This window comes from Pocillopora verrucosa, chromosome 1, assembly GCF_036669915.1.
Source record: "Pocillopora verrucosa isolate sample1 chromosome 1, ASM3666991v2, whole genome shotgun sequence".
Lineage (NCBI taxonomy): Eukaryota > Metazoa > Cnidaria > Anthozoa > Scleractinia > Pocilloporidae > Pocillopora > Pocillopora verrucosa.
Window position 1 is genome coordinate 1298591 of NC_089312.1, and position 23152 is coordinate 1321742.

Genomic DNA, 23152 nt, shown 5'->3' on the forward strand with positions numbered 1-23152 from the left:
TCCAGTTTATATATCTTCTCTATCTTATTATATCAGTTGCGTGACAAGCGTGACACAGAAATTCGATGGAATTCGCGATCAGCAGATTTTGAGTCCGGTGACGTTGCTCTACTTAATGTTAATATTATAAAATCGCTCTCGATTATAATTTTTTAAGCGACTTAAAATAGGCCCATCATGTGCTTTTATGAAATAAGTGTTCATCCAATTATAATCCATCAAAACGTTTTGCTCGCGCGCGTTTTGTACAAACGCAACCCCGCTGCAACTTGCATGCGGGATCTCTTTTTGAATACTTTTACATTTAAAGGAGGAGAACATTGATATTGAAAGAGTCAATATTTCATTGTTTTGAATTTTAATTGTAAAGATAATTTTTTTTTGACATGGTTTGATGCTACTCTGGTTTGCAGCTTTAATGAATGTAACCGAAGAAGTTGCAATTCATAGACCCAACGTTTCGACACTCCTGTCTAGTGCCTTCATTAGAGGTGATCTAAACGCTGCATCAAGAGGTCCTTTTATATGATTGTCCACCTGGTTGCCGTGTGAACTTTAATACATAATTCTTTTTTATCATACTCACAGCTCTTCCAAATTAGTCAAATCTTTGAAAACGTGTTTAAGAAGCTTCCTGATTCTATTGTCTTGTCTTGCAGCCGTCCGATAAAAAAGATAGAAAAACACGACAGATAAATTTTTTCATATCTTCTAATTGTTATGAGTTTTTGGGGTGGGGAGGGGGGGGATTTGTAGTTACCCGGTTTCAGCACCACTGTCGCCTTAAGGCGCATTTTGTGATCTCTTACAAAACCACTTTTCGAAAACCATCCTACCCGAGGGGTGGGGAGGGGATGGAAGTATTTGAGCGCCTACAGCATGTTACATTTTAGAGAGTTTTAGATAAAAAGTTGTTCTTTTCGTCATCTAAATTAAATATTTGATTCTTTAAAAGCCGGTGATGTGTTGATGGCTCATATCATGTCGATTATATTATATAAAAATGCAAAACTGGCTAAAAGGCACAATTGCTGACAGTATTGCACAGATGTTTGTGAGTGTCATCCATGGTGACTTGAAACGAATGGACAGCGAGTTCATAAGAATATTCATCTTTAGGTAATTATCTGGTAAAGCTGTATGCAGACGGCGTTCTGTATTTGAATTCATTGCTATTTAAAGACCGTTCGATCTGAATCGAAGAAAGGGATCAGAGAAAATATTTTTGAGGTATTTATTCTCTTTGTCATTTAAAATGTCTATACAAGGAAAGATAACAATGAAACATAAGTATATTATGACACAAAGTTAACTGTGTTAAGGGCAGATCTTTAAATCCTACGGGACAGAATGATTCTTATTATCCATTCTTAAGATCTTTCTCCCAGCTTTACCACATTATTCCTCAATATTCAAACAAGTCAGAAAGTAATTTTTTAATGAGCATTTTTTTATGTTAAAGGCTGATAAAAACATTCATAGTTACTCAGGCCTGTTGTCAAATATTGCGCCAAGGTTTCATAGAGGAGAATAGGGGATTTGAAAATTGATCACTGAGCTTTTCCTTATCACTTTTTAATTCTTATTTAGACTTTCTCCGCTGGGATAATGATAATGATAACATATTCATGTTTTTTTATCCAATGAATTGTTCACCGCGACGCGTTCTTCTGGCGTGCACCGAACGGAAATACAAGAAAGAATTAAAGAAACTTCTGGAAAATATTTCACTGAAGAAAATGTAACTGCGGAGGTAGGAGAGAAGTGAATTTTGCAATAATTTCTTTACAACCTCTCTTTTCCGACAGAGACACAATTTAATATGGTAATATAAATTGAGGGTCTCAATAATGTGATGGCTTATTCTGATGACCATTGTATTTTTCAGAATAATTTTCATAGTTTATTATTTTTACAACCAACGGTTAAAATTTGTCAATTTTTGCGCCCAACGGTTTAACTATTGGTATTTTACGACTAACGGTCAACCCCATTGGAACCCTCCAAATTGTTCTTATTATTAAATGTACTAAAATGTGATTCGGGGGATATCCCGTTAAAGTCTTATTCAGGTACAGCAGTTCTTTAAAAATATAATAATTTTCTTGCTAATTATGATATCGCTGTATCTTGTCGTTTTTAACTGCTCTGTGAGGTAATGAGATTCGGCCCACATACAAGGCGGTTAACCCAGAGGAAAATATATTATCCATAATTTTACGTCAAATTCTTAAACTCAAATCAATCTTCTTAAACTTCCCTCAGCCCATCAGCTGAAAACAGGAAGATGGTGCCCAGGAGGACCTTCTGGGGTTTCATCGTTGCTTTCTGTAAGCACCGTTGTCTTTGTTTACGAGAATCTAGTTAAGAGACCAGAAGTCTTATACAGGCCTATTCCAGCGCATCACAAATCGATATTTTTCGTGTTGCTAAAATATTTCGACCCTTTTCAACTCCATGGTGTCCAGCGAGAGAGACACGCGGCGGAGAACCCCTGAGGGTATTGCGAAAATCGAGTTACTGCTCCTGGGTAAATTACGAGATGGTTCAGCGCCTCAATTGATTTCAGTTGCTCTCGCGAATTCGATCCTCTTTACTCCCCGAGAGGAGACGACTGTACGCGCCGTGACGGTGAGCCGTGCGTGATGATAAAATTCAATTAGTGTCGGGAAAATTTTCAACACAAGAAAATACATGCTAATGATTCTCTTTGTTCAAGTTTCAAGTAAAGTGTACATCCAAAACGATCACCTTTAAAATTATACAAGTAAATGAGTCATCCGATGAGCTCCGCGGTTCTGTTTTTAATGCGTGCTCGCAAAGTTTCGTCACTTACGTTCTATAACGAAATAATCTATCAAGAAGGCGATTAAAATACCTCATTAATCAAATCTTTGCGCCAAACTGAGACATCGAAAGAAAAGTTTGAATGTGAATCTTACGCGTATCTTTTTCTTACTAGTTTTCATAGACATAACAAATCTCCACGCTATTTGACACATATGCCATGGCTTTCGATCAAAACGTGTCGAGTTTGGCTTTCCGTTGTGGCTATATGAAATCCGCTTCCATTTTAGATACTACCTCTAGATAGCTTTGTTGAAATTGAAATATCTCAAAACCTAGGCGAGAAGCCGCCATCTTTGTCCCTTCTTTTTTTCTTTATTTTACTTGCAGTTTTGTTAATACTGGAAGTACACCTTCAGAGAGTTGTCCCATGGTTTCACTCAAGTATACTCTTACAAGCTCCAAAAGGACATTACGTGAAACTGAATTTCACCATGGAGAGTTCATATCTAACACCCTGCATTGATGATAAGTACCTTGAGGTTCGTGATGGATACAACAAGTCTGCCAATCTTCTTGGTGTATTTTGTGGAAGGAACATCTCTGTTATTGTGCGATCCAGAGGACAGAACTTGTGGATCAGAAAATCAGCCCATAATTTTAGCAGGTTTCGGGGCTCGTACACCAACAAAACACTGAACTTTACAGGTATTGTCCTCTGAAATTACTAACTGAAACAATTCTAAGGTGTTTCTAAGTTGTTGTAACACGGATGGAATAGATGGCAATTACGAGTACTGCAACTCATTTGGTAATTTCATTTATTTGTTTTCTTCCAGTTGAACCCAACCTAAACAAGGTGGCCAAAACTCAATTTGTTATTTTCAACCAAACTTCAACCCTTTGGTGTCCAGCACAAGGTGCACCAGCACCATTTATAGTTTGGAGAAAGAACGGCATTGTGGTACAGAACAGTACAGGTGTCAAATATCAGCTTACCATTACTGAGGAGAACAATGACAAGTACAGCTGTGAAGTGAAGAAAGAGAATGGTTATGACAAGAAAGAAATCCGTCTTGTCATTGAAAGTGAGTTTTTTCACAAACGAATTAAGTGGGGTGAGTTTTTAAAGAAACTGTGGTGCCTCTTCAGTGGGGAGTATTACTGAGTATTACTGAGATGACTTGGTTTTGCTCTTCGCAGAGCGAAACCTTTCTCCCTGACGAAGGGCTAACCCTCCAAACGTCAGCTTTAAAAACCCTTTACGGTGAAAAATTTTCATTGTCAACTCAGTTGATAAAACTAAACTATTAATTTACAAACAATTGATTCTCAAATCAGTCTGGCGTAGAGAAAAATATACTGCACATTTGCAAAGTTTGCCTAATTGCATAAAAAATGAGCAACTCTAAACGCTCTCTAAACTTTTAAGCTGAAGGACTGCCGCAATAGTTTTACTGACTAGGAGCCAATGTATGAAGCGTTCACGAGATAACTAGATGGCAGGTATCATTTCAGAGTACTCCAATGCACACACTCAGAGAGTACCACCAAAGACCCTCACAACAAAGAAACGTTAGTACATTCATATCGTCTCGCTTTATTCAAGGGTGCCCAAATACCTGTCGATGTACAATTGCAGTTGGAATCATGGACGCAGCTACTTGCATTGAATGTCGAGGAAAACACTTACAGAAAGTTCCACGGCACTTACCCTTTTCTACAGCGAAATTGTAAGCGTTTCAACTCTTCTACTTTCTCTAGGCGGGGGTGTGGGGGATGGGAAATAATAAAAAGCAATGCACAAGACGTAAGATGTTCAATCTAACCCTATAAAAATAACCCCAATTTTAAAGAAAAAAACCAAATAGAGCAGCCATCACCTGAAGACTTCCATAACAACTCGCCTTTGGTCGTACTGTAAGAGACTAATGTTATACTTTTGTCGCTATTGGCGATTGATGTGCTAAGAGGTAACACTGTTTACCGATACAGGGGTGATATTGTCTTATGTGATGGTTTGAAATAGTTTTAATACTTTCAGGTGGTTACAAAATAACAAGATCAAGAAGCTGCGAGGTGACTCGTTTTCTCAGTTAGTCAGGCTGCGAGAGCTGTAAGTGAAACGTAGCATTATTATATCGGTTATTTTACATGTTTAGGTTTACGATGTGGAATCCATCCTGCAGATACTAAGACACTTCCATATCCGCATTGCACACAAACCAATCACAGGGGAGCCATATTGTTAACTACTAACTCAGTCAGTCAGCTTTTTTCACAAAAAACTAGTTAAGGTAATTTTTTGCCATCTTTTCTCCCTGAGAGTTAAGCAAGTTGGTAACTTTCATCAGATTTAGTCCACTGCTAGTAAGACAAAGTGTTTCTTTATACTGCAAACTGGTTAATTGACTGATGTACAAGTTCTCTTCGAAAAGCTCTAAAGCAACAAAATAAATCAAACGCAAAACTACCTGAAAAGTAAAGATAAAATTGGAAAAATATAGCAGAAATAGCCGAGAAAACGTTGAAAAATCAGTTTACATTATACGTGAATCTTGTCGTAGAATCTTAAATGGAAACCAGATAGAGAGGCTACCAGCTGAAGTCTTCAAAAACAACTCCGAGTTGGCCTTCTTGTAAGTAACCAGTAAACGTTTAATGTATTATTGGTTTGGTCTCGATTCAACCGCCATTTGCGTAGATTTATGTCATTTACTAACTTTGAAAGGAAAGGTTTTCTAGCCGAATGGTTTTTGTTATCTGACTGGAGGGCATTTCAAAAATGCCCAACTAAAATCCATGATATATCCTTTTTGTAGGAGCTTAGCAGGGAACCAGATAGAGGAGCTACCAGCGGGAGTTTTCAGTAAAAACAACAAGTTGCTCAACTTGTGAGTAGGAAGACTAAAAGTTCATAGTCTACCTACATATTTTTACTGTCATATCCTTCTCCAAATCCTCTTTAATTCTCAAATACTCAAATACTATTGTACGCTACGGATGAGTCCAGCCACAATCGTGTTGAGAGAGGAACCTTACCTTTCAGTTCATTTTCTAGAGTACCATTATATATATATATATGTCAGCGACTGGAGAAGGTTCCATCACTTTAATATCCCTCGGCGACGTGTACGAAACAAGTTAAGTGGCGATCTCTGTAAGAGCGGTCCAGGGCATTTCGCATCGGAAAAAAGTTTTCCCTCAAACTTTGCCCAATAAACTATCTTTGGTAACAAGTAAATAAAACCACATTAGTTTCTGGAAATACGTTAAAATAAAATTTTCAGAGCTCTCAAAAGTCAAAGCTGCAAAAGGCCCTTTTTTGACCTTGTGCGATATCGAAATTTTAAAAAGTTGAATAGCCCGGTTCTCGTATCACACCGCATGCAGCAAAAAATATTTTGTATTCTTAAAGTGTGTGATATATAAGGTATATAAAATTCATTTCAATTTTGATATTCGTTTATTCAGAGGCTCGTCATAATTTATTTAAAAACACTCGTTGGACAGCTTTCTGAAATTGGTTAAAAGTACTCTTTCTTTCTTGGTTGATATTGCTCAAGTCCAGACCAGACCATTAAAAACTCCGCTTGATTTCTGCTAATAAGATGTTTGGCTGCAGAAAAATATAAAAACATCTAGCACTTATTGATTTTCTTCGCCGAGGTGACTTGGAACTTTTAGCGATATTGCTAGCGTGACAGCCGATTATGCAAATTAGTTCATTGAGCAAGCTCCGACCGTTTTATGTGAGTAGCTCAATGAATCTTAGATTTTAACCATTTTAAGTAGAAAATATAATAGGAAAGAGCTTTAGGACCACACCGATTAATACTTTAAGCATTTTAAAAGGCCAAAATTTGACAAATTTTATTATCTCGTGACGAAAGACGTCATCAACAACGTATCGAATATCATAATTTGATTAGCGCTGGCAAACTCTTTTTTAAAAATTTGGCTTCTGTTTCATATTTGAGTTTTGATGGCTTACGCTATTGTCAAATTTTGGCCTCTTAAATATTCGGTTTCCCTAGAGGAGGTAAATATTCTAGGTTTACCTAGAGGAGCTAGGTTATGTCTACCTAGATTCCATCGCGCATTAAGAGTATTGAAACACGTTATGCGTTCTTCTGTGATCGTATGACGCAGTTTTATTAAGAATTACAGATTTTTAGGCCGAAACAAGAAAAAAATGTGGCCTGGTAAATCATTTGCCGAATTGCTAAACCTGCACTGGCTGTAAGTGAAGAGTGGTTGTTTTATATTAACTATTGCGTGATCGTGTCGCAACGAATAATAATGTCGATAATAGTGTAAAATACAAACTGATTACTGTACAAGGACCCACCCAAACGTAGTAATAGACATGTGTGCGGATTGTTTACATGTTCAAACTCTCCGAATATCGACGCTCGTACATCAGCGATATTGGTAGCAACCTCAAAACAAGTTCTATTGAAACCATACGAGCACTTACAAATGGTGATGTCAGTAACTGTTCAACCTAAATCCAGGACATATCCCCATTTTAGGGACTTAGACAACAACCAAATAGAGGAGCTACCACCTAAAGTCTTTCATAACAACTCGCAGTTGGTCATTCTGTAAGTAACCAATCTTAATGCCTTTGTTTCTATTGGTGCTTGATGTGCTAAGAATTATTAAATACGTAACCCGTAGTGTATGTAGCCAACCAAAACACTGCAATTTTCAAACAAAACCACCAAGTTAGGTTGTTGGTCTTAGCTTTTACGACTATATATTCTATTTTTCTGAGTTTATTTGTTTTATTTGCATATGGAAGATTTCCTGTATGGCCAGTGCTCGAAGGGGGCTGGAAGAACATATAACGCGATCGACTTGAAGTTTTCTCTATTACATCTTAGCCTTGATGTGATGGTTTGAGACATTTTTAATACAAAAATGCCCAACTAAAATCCATCATGTACCCTTTTTGTAGGAGCTTAGGAGGGAACCAGATAGAGAAGCTACCAGCGGGAGTCTTCAGTAACAACAACGAGTTGCTCAACCTGTGAGTAGGAAGACTAAAAGTTCATAGTCGACCTACATATTTTTACTGTCATATCCTTCTCCAAATTCTTGTTAATTCTAAAATACTCAATACTGTTGTACGCTACTGATGAGTCCAGCCACAATCGTGTTGAGAGAGGAACCTTACCTTTTAGTTCATTTTCTAGAGTACCACAATATATATTTGTCAGCTACTGGAGAAGGTTCCACCGCCCTAATAGGGACCTTTAGCAAACCACGACTCCGATGGCAACAAGGACGTGGCAAAAAAAAAAGGTGTAACGAGCAGAGATTTTTAAAACTGTGCACATTTTCTTAGCCTTCCTATGCAAAACAACAACGTGAAATCACCACAATTTGCGTCGTCTGCGAGCCAAAACCGCGACAGCAAATTGTTTCTAGTTCTATTTGGAACTCAACGCTTCTTTTATACGTTATGCTGAAGTTGAGGTGTGACACCGCATGAGACGGTAAACACATGCAGCCATTTTTTAAATTCTAATTGAAGATAGAAATTTGCTTTTTAATCGAAGTATTCCTTGGTGTTGCCGTCCTGACTGCTTAAGGTCTCTAATATCCCTCGGGGACGTGAACGAAACAAGTTAAATATTCGGTATACCCCTCTTGAGAGGAGCTAGGTTTACTACTAACTCAGTCGGTCAACTTTTCCCTTGAAAAGTAATTTTTTCGGCATCTTTTCTCCCTGAGAGTTAAGCAATAATAACTTTCATCAGATTTAGGCCGGTGCTATTCAGAGAAATCAGCTTTTCTAATACTGCAAACATGTTAACTGACTGATGTATAATTTCTCACCGGAAATTTCCAAAGTAACGAAATTAATCCAACGCAAAACTACCAGAAAAATGATGATAAAATGGCAGAAACAGCAACGAAAACGTTGAAAACATTGTTTCTAAGTTCAGTCCTTGAGGACTGAGACTGAACCTTACTTATGTTGATATAAATCAATTTGTTCAATCACGTTCAAGATTATATTAAAAGCGTTTGTTTGACCCGGACACGGCACAAATAAACTGTATTCCGACCGGAAAAAGTACGCAGCAGCAGCAACACACAAGAGGTAGTATAATTTTAACTTAAGTCATGGAATATCTCTTCTTAGGTCCTTGGGTTATAACCAGATAAAGGAGCTACCACCTGGAGTCTTCAGTAATAACACTAAGTTGATCGAACTGTAAGTAACAAATATGTACGCCCATTCTATATTTTAACCTTCGATGTGCTAAGAGTGTGTAATGTGTAAGTGTTTACTTAATATAATCAAGACCCTCCTCAAGCTTAGTGATTTCAACGCCTATTTTTGATATTAACCTTCGATAGGATACGACTGTAATGTCAATGTTTACTTAATATGATAAAGACAGTCCTCAAGCTGAGTGGGTGTAGTCAACCATGAAGAGAACCGAAAGAGAGTAGGGCTGTTTGTATTTGGACAGTTTAATTAATGATTATTTCCTGGCATATGTCGGTGGTCCTTGTTTCGTAAATCCTATTTTATATTCCCTTACTAACGATGTTTTATCAGTTTGTATAAGCGTGGCCAGTATGTACCTCACAAAAGAACAGGTCTCGCACTCTGCATTTCTTTTTTACACCAGTACTGCAATCGAACGTGAATAGGATTTATACATTTTCACGTATTGGTGATGCAAAGTTTCCAAAACATACAGGTGGTTAAACGGCAACAAGTTGAAGAATTTGCCAGGCGACTTATTTTCCCAATTAGTCAAGCTGCGGTGGCTGTAAGTGAAAAGTCTTCCTTACATATAAACTATTTCAAGTGTCACAAGACTCCATTTCAATTAGTTGCTGATTAACATAATACTGATCGTATTTGGACAGAGAGAGAGAGATTTTGCTCAAGTTTGAGCGGTCTTCTCAAAAGGAGAGAACTCCGGGAAAAAGTTTGAAGTTAATTCCCGTCGATAGACGTATTTTGCGAACATTTTGGGTCTTTCAAAAATTGAGACGTTTTACTAGATTTTTGTTCAATCAAGGGACTTCACTTCTCTATTCGAATAATATTTATACTTTATGCACTACTCTTAACTCAGTCGCTTATCAGCTTATCTCTAAGAATCCTCTCTCCTCGGTACAAAGATTGATAAATTATACCTCATCCCCGCTCCTCCACTACCTACCTTTTTCTCCGTAGCGCATCAAACTATAAAGCCGTCACAAAATATTATGACTTCAACATGCAAAGTGGGTATAAACTTAGCCGCATGCAAAACGGGTTAACAACATCACGTGGTGGAATGCTTTACGTTAGCAGCATGACACAAATAAAAACCGATAGGAGATGTCGAACTGAACACAAACGAGCTGCAGGAATAAAAAAAAGTTATAGTTATGTGAACGATCACAAAATCCTTTATTAAAAAGTGCTACTGCCCGAGTCACTGCTCCATGCTTAACCTGCAGTGATAATTATTTTTTTTAACACTGACTAAATCTGGAAAAATGGGTTAAACTAATTCAAAATAGACATTAGATTCAGGGTATATCCTTTTTGAAGGTACTTGTTTGCTAACCAAATCAAAGAGCTGCCATCAGGAGTCTTCGCCATGAATACCAAGTTAACTCGCCTGTGAGTAAGCCATAACAGGTTTATATTCGAAATTATTTAAACTGTATTATTTCAATGTATTGCATTTATCACAACACTCACTTATAAGCAGTTCAAAAAACTGAATGTTCAAAGAGACGCAATTAAAGTAACGTTAGAGAGCACAAAACCCTACCATTTTTAGAGAAGATTTTCAATCCCATCACCTCCTCAAAAGACTTATTAAAACCATTCGAGTGCAAAGTAATGGTGTCAACAGCTGAGTCTTAAAACCTACATTTTTCGATGCCACACAAAATCTAAATGTGTTAACTACACAAAAGTAATAAGACTTAAGTCTACTCTTTTCTCAGTCGCACAACAGATTTAGCTCCTGGAATCCCTCTTCCGAGGTTCAAAAATAGACAAGTCTTAAGTTCTTCCACACCGTTCCCCTTACCCCTCTTTGACGCCTGATAACCCTTCACTATCTGCGTGGCACACAAAACTATAAAACCGTTATGACGTGAAACTGTAAACCGAGTTGAAACCTATATCCTGGCAAAACTGGGGTAAAACATCACATTGTCGACTGCCTTAGGTTGGCAAGAAAGGTAGGAACCTGTAGGACTGGTACGACTGAACACAAATAAGAGGCAAGAATGAAAACAGTTATGGTGATGTGAACATTTTCATTAAAAAAAAAACACACTATTAACTGTTTGAACCTGGAATTCTGGGTCTTAGTAGCCCAGAATAGACTTCACTGAAGATAAAAATCAATGTATTCTTCTCGCAGGTACTTGGATGGCAACCAAATAGGAGCACTACCGGCTGGAGTCTTCACCTACAACACCAAGTTGACTCGCCTGTAATAAACACATTTATAGAATCACATTTGAAAATGTTGACGTTCATTTGCAAACAGCTTACATATTTTCACCCATACTACGGAAAGAGTCAAAAATCGGGGATCTAAATCTAATTATTTCAGATCATATTTTTGCCTAGTATAATTTTAGTATCAAGGATCGTCTTTCCAATGTTATTTTATCTAAACACTTTCTTTAACACTTTACTAAAAGAAAGAAAAAACACTTTCTAACTTCAAATAACGGTTTTGAATTTTGAAAAAGAATGGCGGGCCAAGATGGAGAATTAAAGGAATTTAAACTACAAGGATAAAGCTCTAAGATGAACCTCATAAAAAGACATATTGTAACTATTCGAGTGCAAAGTAATGGTGGTGATAACAACTTAACCTTAAATCTTACATTTACCGATGCCACACAAAACCTAGATAGGTAAACTACAGAAAAGTAATCAAGAGCAACACATGAGGGACCTTTAATTCCCTACGAATATATGAATATATATAGACTTAAAAGTGGCAATCATCACATATCAAGTTATTATCATATATCAAAATATCATTTTAAATATTATTTCAACCTGGAAATCTGGGTCGTAATAGCCCAGAATAGATAAAAAACAATATATACTTCTCGTAGGGAATTGGATGGCAACCAAATAGGAACACTACCACCTGGAGTCTTCACTTTCAACGCCGATTTGACTCACCTGTGAGTAATAAATGAAAACCCTCAGATTGCATCGATTATCCATAAATTCGCCTCATTTATTAGATATCGGCAAAGTTTCTTCAAGCTCAATTCATGGTGAGTAACAGACGGTCGTTGGTGGCTTTAAAAGCCAGTTGACTTATTAAAGTCATTGGTCAAGCCGAGGCTGCCGTGGGTGCAAAATTTCGTTCTCGTGACCACTTTGTACGACCCTTCAACATGGTGCACTGACAGTGGAATAGTTCATTTAATTAAGTTGCAAAGCAAGGATGAACATAGCTATTTCCCGACGAAAGATAAAGGTTACGTTTATCCTAACCGGCTATCGTGATATGCTCAGTCTTGTGTTTGTTGATCATGAGCGAATATTCAAAGAGCGTCTCCAACCACAAGGGTCGCTTGTAAAGTAGCATTGTGAAGTGATCCTCATGTTAGGGCATTGAGCAGACTTGAAGAAACCACAACATAAGCCTAACTTGTATTTTTATTTGTACATGATAGAGTGTGAACTTTTGCTTTAAACATTTCCACGTAAGCTTACTGTTGTTTTTTAAGTTCAATTGTTGAGGACTGAGATTGAACGATACTTAAAGTGTTGATATATATCAATTTGTCCAATCACATTCAAAATAACATTAAACGCGTTCATTTGATTCGGGCACGGCACAAATAAATTGTATTCCGAACGAAAAAAGTATTCAACACACGAGATAATATAATTTTAAATAAAATTATGGAATATCTAATCTTAGGGCCTTGAATAACAACCGGATAATGGAACTACCACTAAGAGTCTTCAGTAATAACACTGAGTTGATCGAACTGTAAGTAACAGATATCCACGCCCATTTTTGATATTAACCTTCGATGTCATAAGAGTGTAATGTCAGTGTATACTTAATATGATCAAGACGCTCCTCAAGTTTAACGAGTGTAGTCAACCATGAAGAAAATGAAAGAGGGTGGGACGGTTTGTATTTGGACAGTTTAATCAGTGATCATTTCCTAGCATATGTCGTTGGTCCTCGTTTTGAAAATCCTATTTTCTATTCAGTCTTACGATCGAACACGAATAGGAATTATTCATTCTCACGTATTGGTGATGCAAACTCTTCAAAACTTACAAATGGTTACACGGTAACAAGTTGAAGAATTTGTCAGGCGACTTATTTTCCAATTGGTCAAGCAGCAGTGGCTGCAAGTGAAGAGTCTTCCTCATATATAAACTATTTTTCTAAGTTTTATTTGAGGGGTTTCCCTTAAGTGACTGTTCAACACAGGTGAATGACAATACAAACTAGGACTCAGTGAAGAGTGACCGCGAGTTGACTCGCCTGTAATAAACACATTTATATAATCACATTTGAAAATGTTGGTTACTAGTTTATTTGAAACTATTACAACGCGTCTTTGCAAACAGCCAACACAATCTCCGTAGCGCATTAAACTGAAAAGCCATTACAAAGTACTATGACTTCAACTAGCAAAGTGGGTATAAACCTAGCCGCATGCAAAACGGGTTAACAACAGTGCGTCGAGGAGTGCTTTACGTTAGCAGCATGATGTCAGTGGGGACCGGAAGGAGATTTCGAACTGAAAACAAACGAGCAGCAAGAATCAAAATAATTATGGTGATGTGAACGATCACATTGCTAAACAACATCCATGATTAAAAAGTACTACTGCCTGGGTCACAGCTCCATGTTTAATCTGAGGTGATGATTTTTTTTTTTAACACAGACTAAATGTGGAAAAATGGGTTAAACTAATTCAAAATAGACATTAGAATAAGGGTATATTCCACCAGGAGTCTTCGCCACGGAAGATGCGTAAGAGTTGCTCGAGGCGTAGCCGAGAGCAACTCTAGCTTCTTGAGTGCTCTCTAAACTTCCTGCGTGCTTCATTCATATCTCGATGAATGCACAGCTGACGTATGAACCAATTGTGTTATAACATTTTCAACCCGATGGAAATTTTTTTTCTCGAGGGATTTGTTTGCTGACGTCATGAGCGTGCACAATAGGAATATGAAGCATGCTCGCGCTATTGAATTTGATTAGACAAATTTACTAGCTATGTTATAAACACTTTAACAACATCCATTATTAAAAAGTACTACTACCAAGATCACTGCTCCATGTTTAACCTGCAGTAATGATGATTTTTTTTAACACTGGCTAAATCTGGAAAAATGGGTTAAACTAATTCAAAATAGACATTACATTAAGGGTATATCCTTTTCGAAGGTACTTGCATGGTAACCAAATCAAAGAGCTGCCACCAGGAGTCTTTGCCATGAATACCAAGTTGACTCGCCTGTAAGTAAGCCATAACAGGTTTATATTCGAAATTATTAAAACTGTATTATTTCAATGAAAAGCACTTATCACAACACTTTCACAACATCCATTATTAAAAAGTACTACTAACTAGATCATTGCTCCATGTTTAAACTGCAGTGATGAGGATTTTTTTTTAAGCTGGCTAAATCTAGAAAAATGGGTTAAACTAACTCAAAATAGACATTAAATTTAGGGTATATCCTTTTCGAAGGCACTTGTATGGTAACCAAATCAAAGAGCTGTCACCAGGAGTCTTCGCCATGAATACCAAGTTGATTTACCTGTAAGCAGGCCATAACAGATTTATATTCTAAATTATTCAAACTGTATTATTTCACAAAACTCAGCCATTCGTAGAGAAGGTTTTCAATCCCATCACCTCACCAAAAGACGTATTGAAACCATTCGAGAGCAAAGTAATGGTGGTGTCAACAACTAAGTCTTAAAATTAAAAGCTTCATTTTTCCATACCACATAAAATCTAAGTGTATTATCTACAAAAAGGTAATCGAGAGCAACACAAGACGTTAAACTGACCAGCCTATATACATTGGTAGGGACTTAAGTCTACTCTTTTCATAGTCGTACATCAGGTTTAGCAGGTAAGAACCTGCGGAACTGGTACAACTGAACACAAACAAGAGGCAAGAATCAAAATAGTTATAGTGATGTAAACACATTCATTTATATACAACACTACTGGCTGGTGTTCTGTTTCATGTTTAACTTAAGGCATCTATCATTATAAACACGGATTTATTCTGGAAATCTGGGTCTTAATAGCCCAGAATAGAATTCAGATAAAAAAGAATGTATCCTTCTAAAAGGTACTTGGATGACAACCAAATAGGAGCACTACCACCTGGAGTCTTCACTTACAACACCGAGTTGACTAACCTGTGAGTAATAATTTAAAACCTATGCGGTTGCATCGATTATCCATACATTCATTCATTTATTAGATATCGGCAAAGTTTCTTCGAGCTCAATTCGTGGTGAGTAACAGACGGTCGTTAGTGGCTTTAAAGCCAGTTGACTTATTAAAGTTATTGGTCAAGCCGAAGCTGCTGTAGGAGCAAAACTTCACTCTCATGACCACTTTCTACAACCCTTCATCATGGTGCACTGACAGCGGCATACTTGATTTAATAAAAGGTGCATGTGAGGATGAACACAGCCATTTCATGACAAAATATAAACGTTACGTTTATCCTAACCGGCTATGGTAATGTGCTCAGAGTCTCAGTATTTGTTGGTTATGAGTGAATTTTCAATTAGTGTCTTCAACCACGAGGTAAATAAAACATAATTATCTTCACATTTTAGCGGATGCATTAGAGAGACTTAAAGAAACCTCATAATAAGCTTAACTTGTATATTTAATTGTACATGATAGAATGTGAACTTTTCCTTTAAACATTTCCACCTTAGCTTAATGTTGTTTTTTAAGTTTTTAAGTTCAGTCGTTCAGTTTGCATAGGCGTGGCCAGTATTTAGAGGGAGGCACTTGCAAGTGTTTCCTTTGAGTAGAAAGGGCCTCGCACTCTCTATTTCTTTTCACACCAGTACTCCACGTATTGGTGATACAAAGTTTCCGAAACTTACAGGTGGTTAAACGGCAACAAGCTGAAGAATTTGTCAGGCGACTTTTTTTCCCAATTAGTCAAGCTGCAGCGGCTGTAAGTGAAGAGTCTTCCTCATATATAAACTATTTTTCTAAGTTTTATTTGAGGGGTTTCCCTTAAGTGACTGTTCCATACAGGTGAATCACAATACAAACTGGGACTCAGTAAAGAGTGACCGCAACCGCTTATCAGAGGCGGAAATTACAGTGATTGAAGGAAAACAAATTCGGGAATTTAACACGCTTAATACAGGGCGACAGCTTTATACGGTGCCGCTTAAGAAAGGTTCAAATGTATATCAATTACGTTGGTTCTTACATCACAATCACATAGTAGAGTTACCACTACGCGTCTTCAACAACAACATTAATTTGACTTGGCTGTGAGAAACATCTAACATCTCTAAGACAAACATTTTTAAGGAACCAATACAGACCCAACCCTGCGTGTAGAACACCGAAGTTCATAATTGTAGGATCCAAATCCAAACATATTTAACAAATGTCGGTTCAAAATTTTATTAAATATTCAGTTCCAACTGTTATCAGTTCTTTTAAATGGAGAAGTTATGCAGATGCAAGTAGTTTGTGCTTAACGTAGGAGAGCTAAAAACTCAGACATTCGGAAGTAATTTGATATTAAGAGGTCTAGTTCTGAGAGCATCCGCTACAGTTTCCAAGGTATTCTCTAAAGTATTATGACTTCAACTTGCAAAGTGGGTATAAACCTAGCCGCATGCAAAATGGGTTAACAACATTACGTGGCGGAGTGCTTTACGTTAGCAGTATGATACCAGTAGGGACCGGAAGGAGATTTCGAACTTAAAACAAACAAGCAGCAAGAATCAAAGTAGTTATGGCGATGTGAACCATCACATTGCTAAACAACATCCATTATTAAAAAGTGTTACTGCCCGGGTCGCTGCTCCATGTTTAACCTGCGGTGATGACAAAATCTGGAAAAATGAGTTAAACTGACTCAAAATAGACATTAGATTAAGGGTATATACTTTTCGAAGGTACTTGTATGGTAACCAAATCAAAGAGCTGCCACCAGGAGTCTTCGCCATGAATACCAAGTTGACTTACCTGTAAGTAAGCCATAACAGGCTTATTCAAACTGTATTATTTCAATGAAATGCATTTATCACAACACTTTAACAACATCCATTATTAAAAAGTACTACTATCTAGATCACTGCTCCATGTTTAACCTGCAGTGATGGTTTTTTTTTTCTTTAACATTGACTAAATCTAAAAAAAATGGGTTAAACTAAGTCAAAATAGACATTAGATTAAGGGTATATCCTTTTCGAAGGTACTTACATGGTAACCAAATCAAACAGCTGCCACCAGGAGCCTTCTCCATGAATACCAAGTTGATTCACCTGTAAGTAGCCATAATAGGTTTATATTCGAAATTATTCAAACTGTATTATTTCAATGAAATGCACTTATCACAACACTTTAACAACATCCATTATTAAAAAGTACTACTACCTAGGTCACTGCTCCATGTTTAAACCTGCAGTGATGATGATTTATTAATGATGATTAAGCCCCGATTCAGTCACAGATAGAAGGTGAAGACGACGAGATAACATACGATCACATAGCGACGATACTTTGGTTTCAGTAAGGGAGCATTTCAAACACCGAAACGTAGAGGTGAACTACAGCATGGCCGATTTGATATCAGCGGAATACGAGCAAGATTGTTGTCATTCCGTCTTGAGTGAAATGCAAATTGGTGACGATGAGGTGTCATGGCGGGTTGAATATTAATAACCTTCGTTGCTTCACGTGCCATGACCGTTCCACTCCGGCATCCACGATAGGGCCGTTTCCATTTGGATCTTGAAGATGAAGAAGTTAGTCCAGGATTTAGTTCAACATCCATATGGATGTTGATGTCAATTTAACAGGGAGAGAAAAACAAAGATATTCATGCTTAGTCCATAAGCACACAAGCCGCAATACAAACAGCTTTCGCTTCAAGCGAAAGAAACTGCTCTGGTGAACTCTTAAAGTCGCAACTTTCAAGTCAAAAACTTTGTAAAGACGAGAAAAGTCGACTAAAATAGATGCTGACATAAAAAGCGTCGGAAACAAGACAGGAAAATAACGAGCATAAATACGCACTGCAGTCATTGTTCGGCGCATACAATCTGTCCTGCAATGTCCAGCAATGCACCAGTATAAACATGGAATGATATTTCTATTAGCCGCACTGCAAGGTACTTGAAATACCGCTCATAATCTGTGTAGTTTAAGATTGATGCTACGGCTCCCATGTCGACTTCCATCCGGAATTCTTCAGTCTGCACAGGGACCTTCATAGCAGGTGCTGCAAGTCCTGACTAACGCAGCTCTAATTTCTAACTCTCTTCCAGAGTGAAAATGGACCCGAAAAATTCATCTCCTATGTTCTCCTGCAGTCCAGCTTCTGAATCCTGTTCCGTGTGATGTACATGTTGTTTGCACGCCATCTCTTTTGGTGGTGGTTTTGCATTGCGACACTCTGACTATCTGACTATGACCCGTTAAATTGCAGAAAAAAAAAACTCAAAATCCTTTTAATTGCATTTTTCTGGGGTGTGGTTGGCTAACCCACAGCGAAAACAGCGTTTCCTTTGGTGATGTCGACCCACTGAGCGGCCGCGTGAACACACGTTGTCACGCTTAACCTGATTTACGCCCGACGCAGAACTTTCACCATGAGGATTTCCTCCAAAGTGTCATACATCCTCCTACGCTATTTTTTGGTCGATTGCAGCGTCCCCTGCTTCTTGAAAAATGAAGTTGGCTGATAATTATTTTCCACTTAATCTGCTCCGCGCGTAACTCGCAGATGAAACGATCGCGTAGAATATCATTTATAAGCAAGTTGGTGAATTCACATTTTCCCGTGAGACTTTTTAACCCGCTCACAAACTCCACGATGCTTTGCCCCGGTTTCTGATTTGCAGAATAAAATCGGTCTCTCTCTACGACTTACAAGCCAATGGGCAAGTAATAACCATTCAGCAGCGTTGCAAGCTGGCCAAAAGTCTTTGTATTTGTCCAGTAAAAACAAATCCTTTAAGACTCGATAAGCACCACTTCCAAGAGATGTTAAGAGTATTGCTTTTCGCTTAGCGGGACTGTCCGTGTCGTTCCTAATATCGTAGGCGGTGAAATATTCTTGCAACCGTTCGAGATAGAACTCGATATCTTTAGACTCAGCATTGAAGACATCAAACGGAGGTCTTCCCGCTATGTAGTTTACGTTAGGTTGAACTGATATCGTAGATTTAAAACCGGATTTTCTCGTTCGTCGATGTTGGCTGTTCGTTCTTCAGTATACCTCGTCGCCACTGTAGTGTATAGCGTCGGATTAAGTCTTAAAGACGCGAAGAAAACTAGACAGAGGCTTATTTTCCCACGACATATCGACTCGAACGTGATACATGAAAACGAGGCTGACAAGCGACAGTGTGAATACCTACGTCATACACCACACACCAATACTACGGCGAGAGTTTAAAGAAGGGAATTTAAATCGAACTATCTCAGCTCATATTATTACCCAAACCAATAATAGTATCTAGAATCGTATTTCCAATGTTACTTTATCTAAAGTTGCAACACTTTTCGGAAAGAAAAAAAAAATCACCTTTAATCTTCAAAGCACGGTTTGAAATTTGAAAAAGAATTGCGGTGGTGGGATCCAAATCCAAACACATTCAATAAATCTCGGCTCAAAATTTTACATAGCATTAGACAAAACTTGCCTACAGAATCATGCGTTCGTTCGTCAGCAACACTGGTAAAAAGCTCCACAGACTGTCGTGTTCTGCGATTGGAGGGCAATCGAGGGTAAGCTGTCTCAACAAAAGTGCCACGCTTGGACAGTTGCATCAGATTTATTGAAATCACATTCAACCTCATGGCATATGGTGGAAAAACTGAAAAATTAGAAATTTTGAGTACTAAACAAGCATAGTGACCGAACTGAAGGAGATGGAAAACGAAAACAGTACTGACAAAACGATGACTTAAGCTGTCCAACTCCTGCGAGGCTAAATCTACGAGGCATCTTTGTTTACAACATTCTCAGGTTTAATCGCTCTCTCCAAGTCTTTCTGCAGTCTACGATTATGTGCGAAATTAATACTTGGATTCAAGCTTTGATAATTGGATCAAACAATAACTTAAACATTGGCTGACTAATTTTGGACAATTCTCAGATAAATTCAAGGCGTATACTTTTTAAAGGTACATAAACGACAATCAGATAAAAGAGCTGCCGTTTGGAGTCTTCAATAACAACTCAGAGTTGACTCACATGTAAATAATAAATTAAAACCTTTTTGATTGCATGAATTATCCATACATTCGAGTCATTTATTAAATATCAGCAAAGTTTCTTCAAGCTCAATTCATAGTGAGTAACAGATGGTCGTTGATGGTTTTAAAGCCAGTTGAATTATTTAAGTCTTGGTCAAACCGCAGCCGCTGTAGGTGCAAAACTTTACTCTCATAACCACTTTGCACAACCCTTCCATATGGTGCACTGACAGTGGCATAGTTCATTAAAAAAAACAGCAAGGGAAGGATAAACGTAGCTATTTCCAAACAAAAGCTTACGTTTATCCAAACCGGCTGTCGTAATGCGCTTATTTTTTAAGTTAAATTCTTGAAGACTGAGATCGTGCCATGCTTAAAGTGTTGATATATATATCAATTTGTTCAATCACATTCCCGAGAACGGCACAAGTAAACAGTATTCCGACCGAAAAAAGTACGCAGCAGTAGCAATACATCAGACGTAGAATAATTTTAACTAAAACGTACAATATCTTCTTTTAGGTCCCTAAGTAAAAACCAGATAAACGAGCTGCCACCTGGAGTCTTCAATAATAACACTGAATTGATCGCACTGTAAGTAACAGATATCCACGTCCATTTTTGAAGTCAACCTCGATGTGTTAAGAGTGTAATGTCAGTATTTACTTAACATGATCAAGACACTCCTCAAGCTGAGTGGGTGTAGTCAACCATGAAGAGGATAATGAACGAGGGTTGGACGGTTTGCATTTGAAAAGTTTAATCAATGATCATCTCCCGGCATATGTCGGTGGCCCTCGTTTCGTAAATTCTATTTTCTTGTCCCTTGCTAACGACGTTTTTATAAGTTTGAATGGGCGTGGCCATTATGCAGAGGGAGGCACTTGCAACCGTTTCCTTTCTGAAGAACGAGCCTCGCACTCTGCATTCCTTTTTACACCAGTGCTGTGGTCGAACGTGATTAGGATTAATACATTTTCACGTATTGGTTTCCAAAGCTTACAGGTGGTTAAGCGGCAACAAGTTGAAGAATTTGCCATGCGACTTCCCTAAATACAAACTATTTCAAGTGTCACAAGACTCACCTTCAATCAATCGCTGGTTAACATAAGACTGATCGTATTTTGACAGAGAGAGAGAGCTTTTCCTCCAGTCTGAGGGGTCTTTTCCAAAAGAAGAGAACTCTGGAAACAAGTTTGAAGTTAATTCCCTTTCGATAGACGTATTTTGCAAAGATTTGGGTCTTTCAAAAATTGAGACGTTTTACTACATTTTTGTTCAATCAGGGGACTCCACATCTCTATCGAATAATGTTTACACTTTAAGCATTACTCTTCACTCAGTTGCTATCAGCTTATCTCTAAGAATTCTCTCTCCCCGGTTCAAAAATTGATGAATTATATCTCAACCCCGCTTCTCCACCACCTATCTTTTTCTTTTTATGACCTTTCAATATCTCCGAAGCGCATTAAACTCTAAAACCGTCACAAAATATTATGACTTCAACTTGCAAAGTGGGTATAAACTTAGCCGCGTGCAAAACGGGTTGACAACATCACGTCGTGGAGCGCTTTACGTTAGCAGCATGATACAAGTAGGAACCGGTAAGAGATGTAGAACTAAACACAAAGGAGCAGCAAGAATCAAAATAATTATGGTGATGTGAACAATCACATTGCTAAACAACACACATTACTCAAAAGTACTACTGCCTGGGTCACTGCTCCATGTTTAACCTGCGGTATTATTTTTTTTAACACTGACTAAATCGGGAAAAATGGGCTAAACTAACTCAAAATAGACATTAGATTTAGGGTATATCCTTTTAGAAGGTACTTTTTTGATAACCAAATCAAAGAGCTGCCACCAGGAGTCTTGACTCACCTGTAAGTAAGCCATAACAGGTTTATTCAAACTGTATTATTTCAATGAGATGCACTTATCACAACACTTTAACAACATCCATTATTAAAAAGTACTACGGCCTGGGTCACTGCTCCATGTTTACCTGCGGTGATGATTTTTTTTTTTCTAACACCGACTAAATTTGGAAAAATGGGTTAAACTAACTCAAAATAGACATTAGATTAAGGGTATATCCTTTTCGAAGGTATTTGTATGGTAACCAAATCAAAGAGCTGCCACCAGGAGTCTTCGCCATGAATACCAAGTTGATTCAGCTGTAAGTAAGCCATAACAGGTTAATTCAAACTGTATTATTTCAATGAGATACATTTATCACAACACTTAAACAACATCCATTATTAAAAAGTACTACTATCTAGATCACTGCTCCATGTTTAACCTGCAGTGATGATTTTTTTTTTTTTAAACTGGCTAAATCTAGAAAAATGGGTTAAACTAACTCAAAATAGACATTAGATTTAGGGTATATCCTTTTCGAAGGTACATTTTTGATAACCAAATCAAAGAGCTGCCACCAGGAGTCTTGACTCACCTGTAAGTAAGCCATAACAGGTTTATTCAAACTGTATTATTTCAATGAGATGCACTTATCACAACACTTTAACAACATCCATTATTAAAAAGTACTACGGCCTGGGTCACTGCTCCATGTTTACCTGCGGTGATAATTTTTTTTTTTTTTTAACACAGACTATATGTGGAAAAATGGGTTAGACTAACTCAAAATAGACATTAGATTAAGGGTATATACTTTTCGAAGGTGCTTGTATGGTAACCAAATCAAAGAGCTGCCACCAGGAGTCTTCGCCATGAATACCAAGTTGATTCAGCTGTAAGTAAGCCATAACAGGTTTATTCAAACTGTATTATTTCAATGAAGTGCATTTATCACAACACTTTAACAACATCCATTATTAAAAAGTACTACTATCTAGATCACTGCTCCAAGTTTAACCTG

The 23152-nt window shown here is 37.6% G+C and overlaps 1 protein-coding gene across 1 annotated transcript in view; it reads left to right on the forward strand.

Annotated features, from left to right (window-relative positions):
- Positions 1-1003: 1003 nt before the first annotated feature.
- Positions 1004-23152, forward strand: part of LOC131776309 (relaxin receptor 2-like) — a 41871-nt gene continuing 19722 nt past the window's right edge. Inside the window, exons 1-10 of the mRNA XM_066174601.1 lie at positions 1004-1119; positions 2266-2330; positions 3178-3495; positions 3627-3875; positions 4397-4520; positions 4832-4903; positions 5610-5681; positions 7323-7394; positions 7751-7822; positions 8945-9016. Coding sequence (XP_066030698.1) covers positions 1004-1119; positions 2266-2330; positions 3178-3495; positions 3627-3875; positions 4397-4520; positions 4832-4903; positions 5610-5681; positions 7323-7394; positions 7751-7822; positions 8945-9016 — 1232 coding nt within the window. The remainder of the gene's footprint in view (positions 1120-2265; positions 2331-3177; positions 3496-3626; positions 3876-4396; positions 4521-4831; positions 4904-5609; positions 5682-7322; positions 7395-7750; positions 7823-8944; positions 9017-23152) is intronic.